At 37.6% G+C, this 19,430-nt stretch overlaps 1 protein-coding gene across 3 annotated transcripts in view; it reads right to left on the reverse strand.

Annotated features, from left to right (window-relative positions):
- Window positions 1-19,430, reverse strand: part of LOC127841246 (inactive rhomboid protein 2-like) — an 85,080-nt gene that overhangs the window by 38,966 nt on the left and 26,684 nt on the right. For all 3 annotated transcript variants that reach the window (XM_052369911.1, XM_052369910.1, XM_052369909.1), the window contains one exon: window positions 11,337-11,445. In XM_052369911.1, coding sequence (XP_052225871.1) covers window positions 11,337-11,445 — 109 coding nt within the window. The remainder of the gene's footprint in view (window positions 1-11,336; window positions 11,446-19,430) is intronic.

The following is a 19,430-nucleotide window of genomic DNA, read 5'->3' on the forward strand; positions in this document are numbered from 1 at the left end:
GCACTTTGTTATTGAAGTAAATTTACCGTTTGCTAAACTTCAACAGGTTTAAATGTTTAAATACACACATGTAATTTCATAAACTACAGATCTGAAAATGAAGATATCGCATATATAAAGTCTACATCTTAATATTCCTAATATTGTAAATCATAATAATGAATAAAAGATAATAGATCTATCTGAAAGTAGTCAATGAAAAACTACATTAGCATCTTGAATATTTTTTAAGTTGTACGATCCGTATTAGTAATCTGCTACACATCAGCATCTAACAAGTTTACACTATACCATTGTACACAACATAAGTCGACGAATCACAATTCATCATTTTACAACGCATTGTCATACTACGATGCAACTGGTGTTAGGGTACAATTTGTCGTTAGTAGTAGCCTCCCTTCTATTATTGTGGACGATTCTAGATAAAGGTAAGGATTTATTAAAATATATCATTATCATCATTGTTATATTCATGGATGCAGATGGGTGTTAGACGCATTGGATTACTCAATAAGTGGTTCTCAACCACCTGCGTGCTGTAAACAATGCATCTGCAATTTACGTATTTTTTTCATTTCCGTTTTAGGTTTAAACCTCTGATTTGACATGGAAGTCTGCCCCCATTATCTATTGAACACAGACCAGACTCAGCATGGTTACGTTTAACTAATTTGTAGTGGATTTACATTCCAATTTAATTGGAAATTAATCGAGACTTGATGAAGATTGATTGTAATTTTATTGAACCGAAGCTGACACAGACTTTACATGAGAGAACGGAAGTTGTCGGTGAAGGTCATTCTTTAGAGAGTCTATAAATAATGAAGAATGGTGCCCATGGGTGGGATGTTATATAATATATGGGAGGGCATGTAAAGTCTGTGTCAGCTTCGGTTCAATAAAATTACAATCAATCTTCATCAAGTCTCGATTAATTTCCAATTTTATTGAACCGATAGCTGAACAGACTTTCCATGAGATTTTAGAGCTAGACAGCATTCTTCATTATTCCGAACTGATAATACATGAATTATTTTTGTATTATCAGGTTCTTATTAACTGATAACTGTTCCAAGTAATATCATTATGCAACTCATAAACAACTATTAACTATATATTTATATATATACATACACCCAATTTGTTTCATGAATCAATACACATTATAATTAATATAACAACATAATCCATCTATGACAATAATGCTCCAGCATATGTCATATCAATAGTTTTGTTATAAAACTGATAAAAAGTTTTTGCTGAGCTCCATCCTGCAGCCTGCATAATAGTGTCAATTTGAACACCTTTTGCTGACGCAGCCGACGTAGATGCTGCCCGACAGCTGTGTGCACCAAAATGGGTTATGTCTATCCCTGCTTTTTTCAACAATGACTTGACCCATCTAGCCACTGTACTCTTAGTTGCAGAATTAAACGGCTGCACTGTAGCAATAAACAACTGATCAGTGTTTCTCAATTTTTCAGTACGGTGAATGTAATGCACTAAAGTTGTTACTAAACATTGTTTTTTATTTACAGGGTATCTATCTATCTTGAAAGGTTTAACATGAAGTCCCGGCTTTGACTGTTTCACTAATTGTGATATCACACAGTATACATAGTCTGATTCTATTTGTAAATCATCTAACTTGAACAAAGGAATAGTTTGGCATCTTTGACCAGATAGAATCATAAACAGAGTTGCTAGTTTTTCTGATAATTGTAACAAGGTCAATTCTGAATTATTTGGCAACGCCGAAATATAATCAAGGACGGCCTTGATTGGCCAAACTTTATGATATTTCGGCAATGCCGGCTTGCTTGTAAAAACACCTTTCATGAATCTTTGAACTAATGGTTCCATCCCAATATTTCTACCATCAATAATATTGTAAAAAGAAGATAATGATGACTTAGCTGTATTGATGGTGCTATATCCCAACCCATTGTGAAACAACTCTGTCAAGAATTCCAAAATTAATGTGGTAGATGCTGTAAGCAGATTAATTTCCTGCCTGTCACAAAATAACACCCATTTTTTGAAATATGTCCCATATTGTAGTACGGTGGATTTTCTCCAGGATTGCAAGATGATGGTAATAGTGTTTTGTGATAATCCTGCACCCTGGAGGTGTTCCCGGATAAAACAAAAGCTCCCAATTTCAGCTTCCGAACTGGGTGGATCCTGTTCTGGTCCGTTGGCATTAGTACAACTCTGTTGGATGGTAGGATGTAAGACTGTGCACAAGTCTGTTGTAGCAACACGCTGAACCACACCTGGGTTGGCCACAATGGAGCAATCAGAATTGCTGTTTCCACCTTGTCTGTCACAATTTTTTGAATGCATCTGCTGATGATACTAAAAGGAGGAAACAAATAATAAACTTTGTTAGTATCTGTCCACAATAATGACAAGGCATCAACGGCAATAGCCTGTGCGTCTGGTGTATATGAAACATATTGTGGCAGTTGACGGTTTATTCTGGATGCAAACATGTCTATATCCATTACCCCAACTATAGCTGTTAAAGCCTGAAAATACACTGGGTTTAACATCCACTCAGTATCATCATTCATTTTGCGACTTAAATCATCAGCTGCGCTGTTGTCGACCCCCGGAACATGGGATGCACTAATCCACAAATGTTTGTCTTTAGCCCAACACCAAAGTTCTTTGGCTATGGAGTGTAATGCTGGCATTTTGCCTCCAAACTTATTAACATATGATATTGCGACTGTATTGTCCATAAAAATTTGAATGTGTGCATCTTGCATCACTCCTGTTAATGATTTTATAGTTAATAAAGCTGCTTTGAGCTCTAGTACGTTAATATGTTCAAGTTTTTCTTGTTCAGACCATAACCCATTTGTGTGTGTGTTATAGGTAACATTGACCCCGCCCCACCCTGTTTTGCTAGAATCACTATATAGTGTTAACGCGGGAGCCTCTCGTGTAATGGGCTTATATGCGTTTTTACCATACTTGAGAAATGCTGAAATCATTTCCCTGCTATTGTCAGAAATCACTATATGTGCATCATAATTGCCTTTACACTGCTTCAGATGGTGATCTTTTTCATGTTCTAAATCTTTATAATACAAAGGTGCATACTGCATTCCAGGTTCACAAGCTACCATTTTACCTATCAACTGTGCAAATTCACGTATTGTAACCTTTTGCCTAGAAATTATTGTTGTCCCTAACTTGATTAGGTTTTCAAGGCGTTCTTCTGTAACCATAACTCGCATGGTAATTGAATTTAGGATAAACCCCAAGAAAACTATGATTTGAACTGGATCAAAAACTGATTTTATAGGGTGGACAGTAAAGCCCAGTTTGTCTAGTAATTGAATTGTTTCTGTAACATTTACTTGACATTGTTCTTTAGTTTTTGCTCTCAATAAACTGTCATCGATATATGGAATACTTGAATGTCCCATACTTCTCAAGTATGCAAATGTCGGTTTCAGTAATTTCGTAAACACTCGAGGACTACATGATAAGCCTTGTGGCAGTGAACGAAATTGATAGTGTTTTCCTTCCCACATAAATCTGAGATATTTTCTATCATCCTGATGCACTAACACACTATAGAATGCGTCTTTCAAGTCTATAGAAGCAAAATAGTCATTATGTTGAATGATTGCTATAGCCGATTTAAGTGTTTCCATTTTAAAATGAATTTTGTCTATGTTTTCATTAAATTGTTTTAAATTTAGTATGACACGAACAGACTCATCCTTTTTTGGTCTAATGAAAATGTTTGAATAGAATTGTTCATACTGAGAGTATTCAACTTCTTCAATAATATGTTTACTTAAAAATGCTTGCATTTCAGAATTAATCATGTCTCTTTCTCTGTCATTGAATAATATCGGTGTTGGCACAAAGGCTTGATTAGGGATACTGTTCAGTTCTATTCGATAACCTTGCACTATCTGTAAGATCCACTCATCTGATGTTAAATCACGCCAATTGTCAATGTATTTTGCTATCTGGCCACCATTAAAATTCTCTGGCGTATTGTGTACATTAATAATTGTACTTACAGTTAGTTTCTCCTTATTTGCCCTTTCGGCATGGGTTTCCCCTGTGGCTTTGCCGGCACATTTCTGTGGTACGGCTTCTGATGGCGTTGAAATTTGTTGTATCCATGAGGCCCCTGTGGCCTCCGCTGGCCTAAAAAAGGCCTGTCATTGGTGGTGGTGTTTTTCTGTCCAGAGAGTTTATTGGATCTCTTTTCTTCCTTTTCCACGGCATCTACTCGCTCCTCCAAATTTGCGCCAAAAAGAAATTCTGATGGCGGAACATCATTTCCACACACTTTCCTGTATTTTGCAGGGATAGAGGGTCTTATCAAATCCTTTCTTTTGTTTGTGTTTGCGTTCATTCCCTGAGCTAAGATGCGAAAAGAATCTTTTGTCAGCTGTTTCACTTCCTCCTTATCCCCATTGTTCACAAAAATGTCCAGAATTTTAATGATTGGAACCATGGCCAATGCCATGTATTTCTGGGATGCTTGCATAGCTAGATCAGCAGGTCTGGCTGTCCTGAAAGCCTGCCACAGTTCCCTGTTAACTTTAGGAACCGTCATTCGGGTGCAATTGCTGGGGATTTGGTGTTTATCTTCCAACAATTTGAAAGCGTCATTACGAAGAGGCCGATCAATGGCATTATTCACAAGATCGCCAAGTTTTTCGCTCACCGCCAGTCCGAATTGAACTTTTTCAGCGTAGCTCTCCTCTAAGTCTCTCAGGAACTCGACGCTTCCGGTTTCGGTTTGCTCTATTTGTTTTGACGCCATTAGTGCGTCCAAATCGTCAACTTCCTCACAATCGCTATCGGCAGTAACTTCCACCGACGACGTGTAAGTTGTTCCTGTGGATTTACATTCCAATTTAATGGGATATTCATGCCCAATAATATATTTTCAGCATCTAACCTAGTTTAAATTTGTTCTCTCTTACCAAAGACGTACAATATAGACTGGGCTTTCCTCTTGCATGAGAGTACAAGGAATCACAGGACAGCGATTTTGTGTTGAACATTACTTCAAAGAGGAATCATGTATAGACCCCCTTTTCAATGTTTATTTTAAGAAATAAGACTGTTTGGGGTCTGTGTGATATATTGTAATAATTATAATGATTTGTTATGGTTAGATTATAGTAATTTATTTGAGGTAGATTGTGAAACAAGTTCATTCCTGGAATCCATCACCACGGGGGTCTTATTTCATTTTTGAGAAGAAGCCAGTGCTTTCCTGCATAGTGGTGAGCGTTAACGGTAGCCACTGGTACGTTTCTGTAGGTCTTTGGTAGGATGCGGCAATGGATTGAACCCACAACCTCATGCACTCGAGGCAAACGCTCTACCACTGAGCTGTCGAGGCAGTTTTAAACTGTGGTTGCTTTGTTATAATCTTTATTTGTTATCAATATGACAGATAATAGACATGTATATTGCCTCAAAATTACCTTAATATTTTTTCAGATCGAAGCTATCCCCTACAAATCAGTGCTCCAGAATGGATCCTGGATGTGTAGAAACTTTTAGAAATAGACTTAATAGGGTTATTGGTTTGCTGGAATCCTGTACATATCAATCTTTGCATGATCTAAGACATGAACTTGAATGCATAGCCTCTGCAGCTGCACGTTTACTATCAAATAGTACTGCAGCCAGTGTTGAATATGATTTATTGACAAGATTTGTGGGTTTTGTTGTACAATCATTAGGTTATTTTGAAAATACAGCAATTAGTGAGGGAGAAGCTGATAACAGGCTATGCACAGTGCAGATCACATGTGGACACGGGCTTGTGGGAAGGCCTGCATATGTTATTTCATATGAACAGTTTAACTGTTTAGCAGAACATGGTTTCACAGCAGCCCAGATGGGGGAGATAACTGGGACCAGCACTGTTTATTTAAGCTTGGAACTTCATGTACATATCCTGAATAATTTTACTTCAAGTACAAGTAATTTACCTGGGCCTGCTATTAAAAAAACATGTTTTACTCAGTGTTGAATTAGTGTTTCTTAAAAAAATATTATAATGCAAGAAGACTTAATTAATCATTTAATAAATACTTGAGGCTCGCTCTGTAAAAAGGGGTTTTAATGCATGTACATAGTGTTGTCCCAGATTAGGCTGTGTAGTCCGCACAGGCTTATCAGGTGCGATACTCTCTGCCTTAACTAACTCTTCGCTCATATAAAAATACGATAAAAGCACAAAGTGTCTTCCTGATTAGTGTGGACTGAACAGCCAATCTGGTAAAACAATTTACACAGATGCATTAAGCCCTATTTTCCCAGAGCAAGGCTCAACTTATTAGAGCATAGCCGTCTAAATGCTATTTAACTTCTGATTCATGATACAGTTACATGTAATAATTTATGATTTGTCGTTTTTAAATGATGCATATTTTATTATACTGGGTTGAAAAAAACTTTTATTTTAATAATATGTTCACTCAACATTCTTGCAGTTATGTTTTGCTGTGTTATAGAATTATGTACTAATAAATAAAATTTTAACAACTAGATTCTCTTTTCTTCATGTGATTTATTTATATATTTTAAACCAGAACAACAACAAAATCCATAACATAATGAACACAAAACATAATACTCTATATTCATGGAACAAAACTATGATACAATTCAAAATCAAGGTTCCCAATTTTCAAATTGTTTCATATCAAATTATTTCCAAGTTCCATCAATTGTTTCTATATCAATAAACAACACATGTATTATCTATATGTAAGACTATTACAATTAATGGTTGTTAAAGACTGACAAACAATGGAAAAGGTTACATAATATACAGATTATAGAGCATTGTGATTTGATTTCATTGTTCATGAAATAAGAACCAATATCATAATTATGATGTGCAGCTTGCACTCAACATTGACTTTGGCAGATAATACCTAAAACAGTCAACAATTCATGTTCATGTTATTGACTCTTGATGAAAAATCTGGAAAATACATAGCACAATGTTTATGCAGTTATTTGCAGGACATTGTTTTCACAAATTATTCTGGTTCTGAGTGACCTATGATCCCATGACCTTTGTATCCTTTATTGTAATGACAAAACGATTGAATCGCCATATTTCATCACAAGTTTCCAATAAAAAAATACCTTACACACTTTAAACTAATTTTTTTAAAATGCATCTCATGTCACTTGAACTCGAAGTTCACAAGTATTTTTACACTGATATTTCAGCGCTTTGTTTGCGTATTAAATTTTAATAAATTGTATATATAAAATTAGTATGTATTAGCACAAGTATTACGTAATGACGACAGTACCATAAGGGAACACATTTGGTCACGCCTCCACACTCAGTGACTGACACAAATAAATTCAAGCATTATTTCAAATAATAAGGTCATCTACTGACAGTACAAAACCAATAGCCAGGGTTAAATATATCCTATAAAATCATGCTGCCAAATTCATAAAATATATACCAATGCATAGTCAGCTATCATTGATTTCAGCTATGACAAGTTTTTATTTCATAATGATGTTATGTCAGTTTAAACAACATACACTATGTACCCATTTCTAAGAGTTAATCTAAAAATTGTTTTCGGCTTGCTTGCCCTTGATCCTTGACCTCTTGGATACTAGTAGCCCAACAGTTGCAGAAGGTGGATGATGAGTGATTGTAAAGGACATTGACTTTGGAAAAGCTGGATCAACAAGGAACTTCGATCGAAGAGAATTTTACTTGTTGATCTCCATGTACTCATTTCAAATCCTGGACATGCAAGCATGGGATGCATGTGTATCCGTTCTTTTCATTGATCAGACCCACTGTCCAATTCATGGCTGCCTTGTAATAACTCTGAAATAACATATTAGCATATTTTAAAGTTTTAAATGTACATTACAACTAATAATAATACAAACTATGTATCAAGCTATGTTGCTGATGAGCAGTTTATTTAACCTACCAGTAATATTCTGGTATTCTTGATTACCGGTATAAATTAATTAAGTGATCAAACTTAAGTCAGTAACTGACAATAACTGTACTACTAGAGATTGGCGTTAAAATAAGTTCACGCCCAATCACTTTTAGTTATGTGAATACTCCATGAAAAATGCTATTGGTGATCCTCTGATTTTCATAAAAAATATTAATTACATAACCAAGGAAGCACATATAATCTTCTCTTAAGACAGGGTAGTATGCATACCGGTACTCTCTCTAGTTCCTGACAGGTTATCAGGTGTGTAACAAACAAGACAGACTAGAATGTGGTGGGGCTGATGACCGTGAATAGGTGTAGAGCTTGCTTTTCTTACATGTTGAACAGTCAAACTTGCAACTGTTGGGATAGCACGCCTTGAGTTAAAAAACAAAGGTTGTCTTCATTGACCGACAGAATATCAAACCAAACATATATATTACGTACATTAAACAAACAACAACATTGGTTTTAAATTGAGGCAACCGTAATATACTATACTGAACAATAATATTTCATATCCTGATAATTTAGTATCATACAAAGTTTTGATAGCTATTACCAGCCTGGAGTCTGCAAGCGCTGTAAAAGCATAAGTGAACAGTCAATAATTATTTTGAGTTTATTTCATAACCTTATTTCTAACGCTTCTCGCTCAGAAACAAGATAGGTGCAGTACATAAACAAATTAATCTACTTAAATGGGCATTTTGTCACCAAACATATATTAATATTACATAAATTACGTGTCTATAGCATAAAAGCATCGATAAAGACATATGGACAGCTTAATTTTCGCTGGATGCACGACATATGAACAAATTTCAACAAAAATAAAACTAGCGTTCACACATCTTACAAAATGCCGCCATCTTTGTCCAGAGGAATGGCCGTTTTTGTCTAGTTCATCCAATGAGACCAGATTAGTCGAACCAAAGTGAATTCGATCTCAGTTTAGTCAGACCATGGAAACTGTGGTTTGCGATCGAAGTCGCCCTTGATATGCTAAACTTTGATTTTGACCAACTAAGATATAACCAAATTTTAGTTGTGTTTGATAATTAAAATATTTATTCGACGCTTAACATCGTACACTCTAACCATCATTTACCTTCTTCTTCTTCTACCTTAATTTAAGTTCTTCTTTCTGTTGAGTTACCGCCAAACCACTGTGTCCACACCGGTCTACAGGATGTAGCCAAACAACATGTATCATTGTATGTTAACCTCTAACATTAAAATCCGCGATTAAAATTTCGTGTCACAATGGTTCCCGGCATGTAAGAGTAGCATTGGTTCCTGGCTATGACGAAAAATAATTTTGATGCGTCCACTGCGGTAAAACCGCCAATATTATTCAGCGTATAAATTGTTGTAAAACCGACTTTACATATGTGGCTGGTGCAGATGTAAACTTGTAACATTGCAATGTGTAAAGATACACGTTGACATGTTTACATGCTAACAGTAGAAATTTGCAGTTCGTAAAAGTTACTTCTTCATTTTCAGATCTGTAGTTTAAGAAGTTACATGTTTGTATTTAAACATTTAAACTTGTTGAAGTTACAAGTCTACACATGTGTATCGGAACAAACAACATTTTACAATTGTACAAAACAGATATTAAAATGTAAAAAAATTTAAGCATTTTAAAAATTCTCTGTTAAACAAATGAGCTGAATATTCAACAAGTGCAACATTTCTGGTGATGAATATTATTGGCGGTCATTCCCTTCCATAGGTAGAAGGGTAGCCTTACATGTGATAAGTCGTCTTGTGATGGTTTACATTTTGGCACATATATTTTAAAATCCAATATAACCCATTCCGTTGTACAGCTGTTTCCAATATGACATGCGTGGGTCTTGGCTCCCTTTTTTTCTTGAACCATCCATTTCGGTCTAAAGTGTTTTCTTGAAATTCAATTATGGCGGCGTCTAATAAGCTGATTGCATAATAGCTCAAATATAACCGATTAGAGACTAACCATTACTGGGGAATTTGACAGTTGAAGTATGATTATCTATCGTTTGGTGCATTACAGGTGTGAAAATAGAATGTGTTTCACACTCTTTTGCTGTTACTATGTATGTACTATCGATCTTTTGACAGCTTTGACAAGTTTTAGGATGCATGTTTAACTTCATTGTTATTTGTAGACAATATGAATTTAAATATAATAAAATATTGTATGCTAAAATGCAATTGAAAACATAACACTAACAAGCTAAGAGAAATTAAATAAGTTATCAAGATGATAAGTTCCATCCAAACGCAGGTTAATTGTTAACAGAAATTCACTTTCATTTTCACGCCATATTCAGTCCCAGGTAATAACGTTTTTTTGCATTACTGGGTACGACACAATAAAACTCTGCTTTGTATCTTATTGAATTCAATCTAAATTTAAACTCACTTGTCCATTCGACGTTACAATTAAATCTGAACCATGCCCCATAAAACTGCTGTTCCATAATGCATCTTACACTTTACACTACTGAAAAACAGCGAATATTTGTGTTTATGAAATTCTTAAGCACATTTATTGTCAAATGGTCAGAATTTTAAATTGACGTAGTATTTATATAGGATTATGGGATATATATGCAAATTAGAAAAGCGGTATGTATACTACAGTTATCGATATGATAGAGTTTATATGCATGTATTGGCAAAAGGCAACACAACCTTGCAATAATTTATGAGAGAATGAGCTTAGAACTTATAACGTGAATCTGTTTATTGCACTGTCTTCTGGCCAGAACCCCATCATCCGTGTTATATTGGAGTTGCAGTGTACATGAAAAACTTATGACTGAGACAGAATCATCCAAATTTGACTCTTGAACTCATTAAGTGTAACCTGGATTTTTAAGGTAGAGAAACAGGTGATGCAAGCAAATATCATCTAATGATAGTAAACATTTTGCCAAGTTATTTTTAAATCCATCAACACCTACAAACATTATGGCTGATTCAGAAATTGTCAATCTCTTTTATGGTCAAGGCACGCACAGACACAAAGACAGATATTGTGACAGCTATATGGTGATCAACGTCTTTGATGAAAGGCATACAGAAATCTTTGTTACAAACATGACTGATACCCTTGCACTGCTTTGTCAATGTTGTTAAAGGCAAATTACTCTAGATTGTTTTAATTTCAAGGCATGAAATATGAGCCTTGTTCTGGGAAAACTGGGCTTAATGCATGTGCATAAAATGTCATCCCACATTAACCTGTGTAGTCCGCACAGGCCTATCTAAGAAAACACGTAATGCATATGCATTAAACCTGTTTTTTCCAGACCCAGGCTATATTATTATAGTTACCCTTTGCCGTAGCAATGATGTCATCAATAGCTTTCAGTTTCCAGTCGTACTCCGCCAGTTTGTTGTCTAACTCAGTCTGTAATAGGTTCCGTTCTTCCTTGGCCTCAATCTGTATGAACCATAGTTTAATTTGTATAAATGCCTCATTTTGGGAAAATTGGGCTTTATGCATGTGTGTAAAGTATTGACTGGTCTTTGTCAATACAGCAGCCTCAAGACCCTCCGGAAGACCAGTCCAGCCAAAGCCAGTGCTATATCAGACACTCACAATCTCCTTACCGTGAGTGCCCCTGTCCTAAACAGATGGGGTGATTACTGCAGTGACCTCTACAACTATCTGCTTCAGAACAACCCAAGACCAAAGGCGAACGACGAAAAAATCCGCCCATACTTCGGGAATGTCTGCAGATCTGGGAGGAGAAGAAGTGGTCCAATGAGTGGACTCAGTCACTGGTCATACCCTAACTAAAAAAGGGCAACCTCAAGTTGTGCGAGAATTACCGCACCATCAGTCTAATCAGTCATCCCAGCAAAGTCATGCTAAGCATCATCCTTAATCAATTGAAAAGTAAGGCAGAAGAACTACTGGCCGAAGAGCAAGCTGGATTCAGAGCTGGGCAGATCACAGTGGGATAGATCTTCAACTGCAGGATCATCATTGAGAAACACCTGCAACACCAACATGACATCTTCCACAACTTCATTGACTTAAAGAAAGCTTTCGACCACGTGTGGCATGATGGCCTATGGTATGTTATGAGAGAGTTTAACATAGACAAAGAGCTGGTGCAAATCATTAAAAACTCTACGGAAACGCCACCAGTGCAGAACTTCTCAACTGACAGCTTGGGGACTTTTTCAGGACATCAGTGGGCGTCTGTCAGGGATGTCTGCTCTCTCTCCTCCTGTTCAACCTTTTCCTTGAGAAGATAATGCAGGAAACTCTCCATGACCACCACAGCTATATCTCCATCAGTGGAAGACCCATCTCCAACTTGAGATTTGCTGATGACATTGACCTCATGGGTGGCACCAGCAGTGAATTTCAAGATGTCACCAAAAGACTCTATGAAAGACCAAGAGCATACAGGATGGAGGTCAGCACGGAGAAGTCAAAGATCATGGTGAACGGCACGACCAACACCAGTGCAGACATCACCACGAATTGGGAAAAGCTAGAAGCAGTGACCAGCTTCAAGTACTTGGGCGCAACACTGTCCAAGGATGGTACAAGTACCCCTGAGGTCCAAATAACAATTGCCATGGCGACCTCAGCAATGGCCAGATGGAGAAGGTTGTGAACAAGCAGTTCCATTGGCTTCCCCACCAAGTACAGGCTATACAAGTCCCTCGTAGTCTCCATCCAACTCTATGGCTGCGAGACCTGGACACTTAACCAGGACACAGAACGCAGGATACAGGCATTTGAACATAAATATCTCAGAAGACTGCTTTGCATCTCCTATACAGAGCACAAAACCAACGAGTACGTCTGGAACATTACTGCAACACTTGTTAGTCCACAAGAGCCCCTACTGGCGACTATACAAACGACGAAAGTTGGCTTGGTTTGAACACGTCACCAGTCACAACTCTCTGTGAAAGACTGTTCTTCAGGGCACGCTAGAGGGAATTGTTTGTTTTCTTTTATTATGAATTGTAAGCTGTTTGCAACAGTATTTCAGTCACATCATGGCAGTTAGTTGACCTACTTAAACTTTTAAAGGGTGAGCTGGTTTACCAGTACTCAGCACACATACTTGTAAGGCATGTAAGTGACAACTTCCCTACTTGTAACAGATATACAGGCAGAATGAACATGGAAATAATTGAGCCCCTGGGAATACTGGGCAAAATGCATGTCATATAGTGTTGTCCCTGATTAGCCTGTGCAGTCCACACAGGCAAATTTGAGATGACAATTTATGCACATGCATTAAGGCTGGTTTATCAAGAGCGAGGCTAAATTTTCATAATCAATTACAAGTTAAGCTATGTGTCAAGGCCAAAAATGAAACAAGAAATAATTGGATGTGTAGTCTAGTGCTCTTCCAACTGAGCTCCTGGTTGTGTGAACCAAAGAGGTCCGCAATATGTAGTATACATTTGAACCACATTCTGCAAAAACTGGGCTTTATGCATTTGTGTTTAATGTCGTCTCATTATCCTGTGAAGTCCTCAAAAGCTAATCTGGGACAACACTATCCCCTTTTACGGTATTTTTCTCTTAAAAGAAGTCTCTTCTTAGCAAAAATCGAGTTCAGGGGGAAAGTGTCGCCCTGATACGACCTTGAGGTCTGTACATTCATTTAACCCTATTTTCCAGGGGAAAGTGTCGCCCTGATACGACCTTATGGACTGTACATTCATTTAACCCTATTTTCCAGGGGAATGTGTCGCCCTGATACGACCTTGAGAACTGTACATTCATTGAACCGTATTTTCCAGGGGAAAGTTTCGCCCTGATACGACCTTCAGGACTGTACATTCATTGAACCCTACTTTCCAGGGGAAAGTGTCGCCCTGATACGACCTTGAGGACTGTACATTCATTGAACCCTATTTTCCAGGGGAAAGTGTAGCCCTGATACGACCTTGAGGACTGTACATTCATTGAACCCTATTTTCCAGGGGAAAGTGTTGTCCTGATACGACCTTGAGGACTGTACATTCATTGAACCCTATTTTCCAGGGGAAAGTGTCGCCCTGATACGACCTTGAGGACTGTACATTCATTGAACTCTATTTTCCAGGGGAAAGTGTCGCCCTGATACGACCTTGAGGACTGTACATTCATTTAACCCTATTTTCCAGGGGAAAGTGTTGCCCTGATACAACCTTGAGGACTGTACACTCATTTAACCCTATTTTCCAGGGGAAAGTGTCGCCCTGATACAACCTTGAGGACTGTACATTCATTGAACCCTATTTTCCAGGGGAAAGTGTAGCCCTGATACGACCTTGAGGACTGTACATTCATTGAACCCTATTTTCCAGGGGAAAGTGTTGTCCTGATACGACCTTGAGGACTGTACGTTCATTGAACCCTATTTTCCAGGGGAAAGTGTCGCCCTGATACGACCTTGAGGACTGTACATTCATTTAACCCTATTTTCCAGGGGAAAGTGTCGCCCTGATACGACCTTGAGGACTGTACATTCATTTAACCCTATTTTCCAGGGGAAAGTGTCGCCCTGATACGACCTTGAGGACTGTACATTCATTGAACCCTATTTTCCAGGGGAAAGTGTCGCCCTGATACTACCTTGAGGACTGTACATTCATTGAACCCTATTTTCCAGGGGAAAGTGTCGCCCTGATACGACCTTGAGGACTGTACATTCATTGAACCCTATTTTCCAGGGGAAAGTGTCGCCCTGATACGACCTTGAGGACTGTACATTCATTGAACCCTATTTTCCAGGGGAAAGTGTCGCCCTGATACAACCTTGAGGACTGTACATTCATTGAACCCTATTTTCCAGGGGAAAGTGTCGCCCTGATACGACCTTGAGGACTGTACATTCATTGAACCCTATTTTCCAGGGGAAAGTGTCGCCCTGATACGACCTTGAGGACTGTACATTCATTGAACCCTATTTTCCAGGGGAAAGTGTCGCCCTGATACAACCTTGAGGACTGTACATTCATTTAACCCTATTTTCCAGGATTGAGGCTGATTTACACTAGCTTTGATGATTATATATTCACATCACTTTTCTTTGTACTAAGATATCTTTTTCTCCTCTAACTTGTCCCTCCATGCTCTGGGGCAACTGGGGCAATTATACAATATCTGCTCATAAAGGGTAACATTTGTGCAAAGTTGTTTCTTAATCCTTTAATGCACAAAAAATAAGCTTTACAATGTACTTTGACCTTGGCCTCTAAGTATGAGCTTCACCATAACAATTGCTATTTGATTCTTACACGTTGGGTATACAAGCTAGCGTTTGTGCAATGACAAAGTCCATGAAGTAATTGCGAAAGTTGAGATTGTCTACACCACCCAAGTCACAGGATAGACTTATATATGAATTGACTAGCGAAAACAATATGATTCCTACAAAGACTAACCTATCCGTTATTTGGTGGCATACAAATAAATTAAATAAAAAAGTCCCCCTATAAGAAAATGGGGCTTAATGCAGTGTATCCATGCTAATTTGGGACAATGCTTTACGCACATGAATAAGCTCACCTTTTCCGGAGCAAGGCACAACTTGATTTATATTTCACTAAACAATTAAAGATAATACCAACCAAACAGAATATGTATTTAACTACAGTATTAAAAGCTTATTGTCAAATAAAAATGCAATGAAGCAGTATATACCATAAGATGTGTTAGATTGAACATTACTTACTCAAATGAACATATTAAAATAGGTATACAAACATCACAGTGAGTATTTGATTACGTACACAAAGAATGCAGTTTGTTTTACCATTATCTTTTGTCAGTACTATTTTATTTGACATGAATGTAGGTTAAGGTAAAGAAAATTTCACTAATAAAACAATACTTTGTACATTAATTATCATTTTGTAATTTTACTTTTTTGGAGGGTAGTGGGGCAATACAAATGAAGCAGTAAATGAAACAAACAAGAAACCGTCGGAGACTGGTGATGCTCCCCAAAGGTTTTTCTTGTCACAATATTGCACTATATATTCAGATAAAAGGAAACGTCTTGAGGGCACAGTAGTTGGGGGGACAATAACTTTTTTATAGAAAATTTCAAAGGGCCATAACCCTGTGAAAAATCATCCAACCAGAACCCGCTGATAATATGCACATCTCCTCTTGTTAGTGAAGCTTTCCATAAAGTTTCATTGAATTCCGGTCATTAGTTGCTGAAAAATAGCCCGGACAAGAATTACACTATATGTACAGTTAATGCAAAATTTCAAAGGGCCATAACTCTGTGAAAAATCATCCTACCAGAACCTGCTGATAATATGCACATCTCCTCTTGGTAGTGAAGCTTCCCATAAAATTTCATTGAATTCCAGTCATTAATTGCTGAGAAATAGCCCGGACAAAAATTGTGCACGGACGGACGGACACACGGACGGACAGACGAAGCGGCGACTATATGCTCCCACCAAATTTTTTTGGTGGATCGTAAAAAGGGATCTGAGTCGGAATAACAAGGGTAGTTTATTTATTAAATATACATAAATACACATTTATAATATTACCAATAATGGTCAATATTACAACTATTATTATCAGAGCTGCAGAATAATCAGGAATGACACTTTGCTCCTACATTGGCTTTCATAAAGAATATTAGACTTCTTAAAACAAGAGGGCCAAGATGGCCCTAGTTTGCTCACCTGAGAGAAGTCAGTTCATTCCATCTTTACCAAATGTCAAACTTTACCTAGATATTGTCCAGACAAACATCCTGGTCAAGTTTCATCATTATTGAACCAAAACTCTGGCACATGGAGTGTTTTTATTTTTGTAAGATTTGACCTGGTTACCTATATTTTGAGTTGACCCCCCTGTGACCAAGATTCATAAAATCTGAAACAAAATTGTGACCTCTAGTGTTTACAAGGATTTTGTATATTATGAAAATTTGGACAATCTAAGGGCAATAATTATGGCATTTATTATGTGATTTTGCTCATTATCAAACTTTACTGAGATCTTTCAGAAACTTTGATAAAAAATTCTTGAGAAATGTGAATGCTAGAGTGTTTACAAACCAAATGTGGACGGACCGAGGGCGGACAAAGACCAATCCTAAAACCTCACCTGAGCAATCAGGTGAGCTAAAAAGTGTGTTTCACCGATCTGAGCCATTTTTCAAATTGTCCGAGAAATCAATAAAACCAATGTATTGACTAAGTTTCACGGTGATTAGGCAAAAAATGTGACTTCTATAGTGTTCAATCACCAGGTTTCTCTCTAGTCACATAAGGAAAACTGCCCCACCCCCCTGGCGGCCATGTTTTTTTGACCGATCGGGACCATTTGCGAACTTATCTGAGATATATATAAAACCAATCTTTTCACCAAGTTTCATGATGATTGGGCAAATAATGTGACTTTCAGAGTGTTCACAAGCTTTTTTTACCATATAAATATAAGAAAACTGCCCCCCCAACCCCCCCCCCCCCCCCGGCAGCCATGTTATTCAACTGACCGGAACCATTGTCGAACTCAACTCTTGTATCAAAGAAACAAATGTTCTGACCAAATTTCATGAAAATTGGGCCAAAAATGTGACTTCTAGAGTGTTCACATGTTTTCACTACATACATATAGAGAAAAATGCCCCGCACACTGGTGTCCAAGTTTTTTCACCGATCTGGACCATTTTCAATCTCGTCCGAGATATCAATAAAACCAATGTTTTGACCAACTTTCATGATGATTGGGCAAAAATTGTGACTTCTAGAGTGTTTACAAGGTTTTTCTATAGCCAAATAAGGAAAACTGCACCGCCCACTGGCGGCCATGTTATTCAACAAACCGACCCCACTTTTGAACTCAACCAACATATCATTAAGGCAAACATTTTGACCAAATTTCATGAAAATTGGGCCAAAAATGTGACTTCTAGAGTGTTCACATGTTTCACTGTGTACATATAGAGAAAAAAAATGCCCCACCTACTGGAGGCCATGTTTTTTCACCGATCTGGACCATTTTCAAACTTGTCTGAGATATCAATAAAACCAATGTTTTGACCAACTTAAATGATGATTGGGCAAAAATTGTGACTTCTAGAGTGTTACAAGGTTTCTCTATAGCCAAATAAAGAAAACTGCCCCGTCCACTGGCGGCCATGTTTTTCAGAGGACCAGAACCACTTTTGAACTCAACTAACATATCATTAAGGCAAACATTTGGACAAAGTTACATGAAGATTAGGCATGAAATGTGACTTCTACAGTGTTTACAAGGTTTTTCTTTTCTTTTTTTTGACCGAGTGACCTAGTTTTTGACCCAGCATGACCCAGTTTCAAACTCGATCGAGATATCATTGGGACAAATCTTCTGACCAAGTTTCATGAAGATCGGACAATAAATGTGGCCTCTATAGTGTTTACGAACAAATGTTGACGAACGGACGACGGACGGACGGACGACGAACAAAGACCGGTCACAAAAGTTTACCTAAGCAATCAGGTGAGCTAAAAAAAGGAGGTGGAAAGTGTCATCCCTGATAAGCCTGTGCAGAGTGCACACGCTAATCTGGGACGACATTTTACGCATATATGCATTAAGCCCCCTTTTTCCAAGAGCAGGGCCCAAATGTACGATCAGGGGTTTCGCTGTCGATCGCCATTGGCGCCAAATGGCGCTAAATTTTTGAAAGTGTCTTCAATTTTTTAAAAGTGGCGAATTAAAAAAAATTGGTAAAATCCTATCCGAAAATGTACTGTGAATCGAAAGCACGCGACCGAGCATTAGCGGCCAGCGTCTGTCAGTTGTAAATATTGATTTACAACAATGTAAGCGACCTACAGTGCAGATTGCAATCACTGAAGCGTGTAAGTGTTACAAACTGTGTTTTTACTGCTATTGTCAAGTTTTATGGGGGTTATTATCGGATTAACGGCTCCTTTATGATATTGAGCAATAAATTAAGTAACACGGGGACAAACTGTCACGACGATCAATAATTATAATGATGATTAGGGCCGCTATTTCTTTTATCAAAACCGTGTGGCTGGCAAAAGCATTTAATTTCTCCACAAAAACAAATAGAAACTTGTTTCAACAGGTACTTGTGAGCATTTATGTTTCATTATTATAATGTTCTGGGAAGGATATAATTTGATTAAGACACCAACCATTTCTGAAATAAAAAGTATATCGTTCGCTCGATGTACTATATTTCGGATATGTTAAAATTTGGACATTTAAAGATAGGGACATTTATGTGTTAGTTTGTTGTTAATCATACATGCCATACGTCCCGATCTCGGCGGGACAGTCCCGCTTTTGGGCCCTTTGTCCTGCCGTCCCGATATGAGACTATTTGTCCCGACATTCGTAAAAAACGATGTAAGGTTTATAGGTTCCCAATAAAATTCGCTATTCAAGCTCTGTTTCGCTAACACCTACCC

Source organism: Dreissena polymorpha, chromosome 8, assembly GCF_020536995.1.
Source record: "Dreissena polymorpha isolate Duluth1 chromosome 8, UMN_Dpol_1.0, whole genome shotgun sequence".
Taxonomy (NCBI): Eukaryota; Metazoa; Mollusca; class Bivalvia; order Myida; family Dreissenidae; genus Dreissena; species Dreissena polymorpha.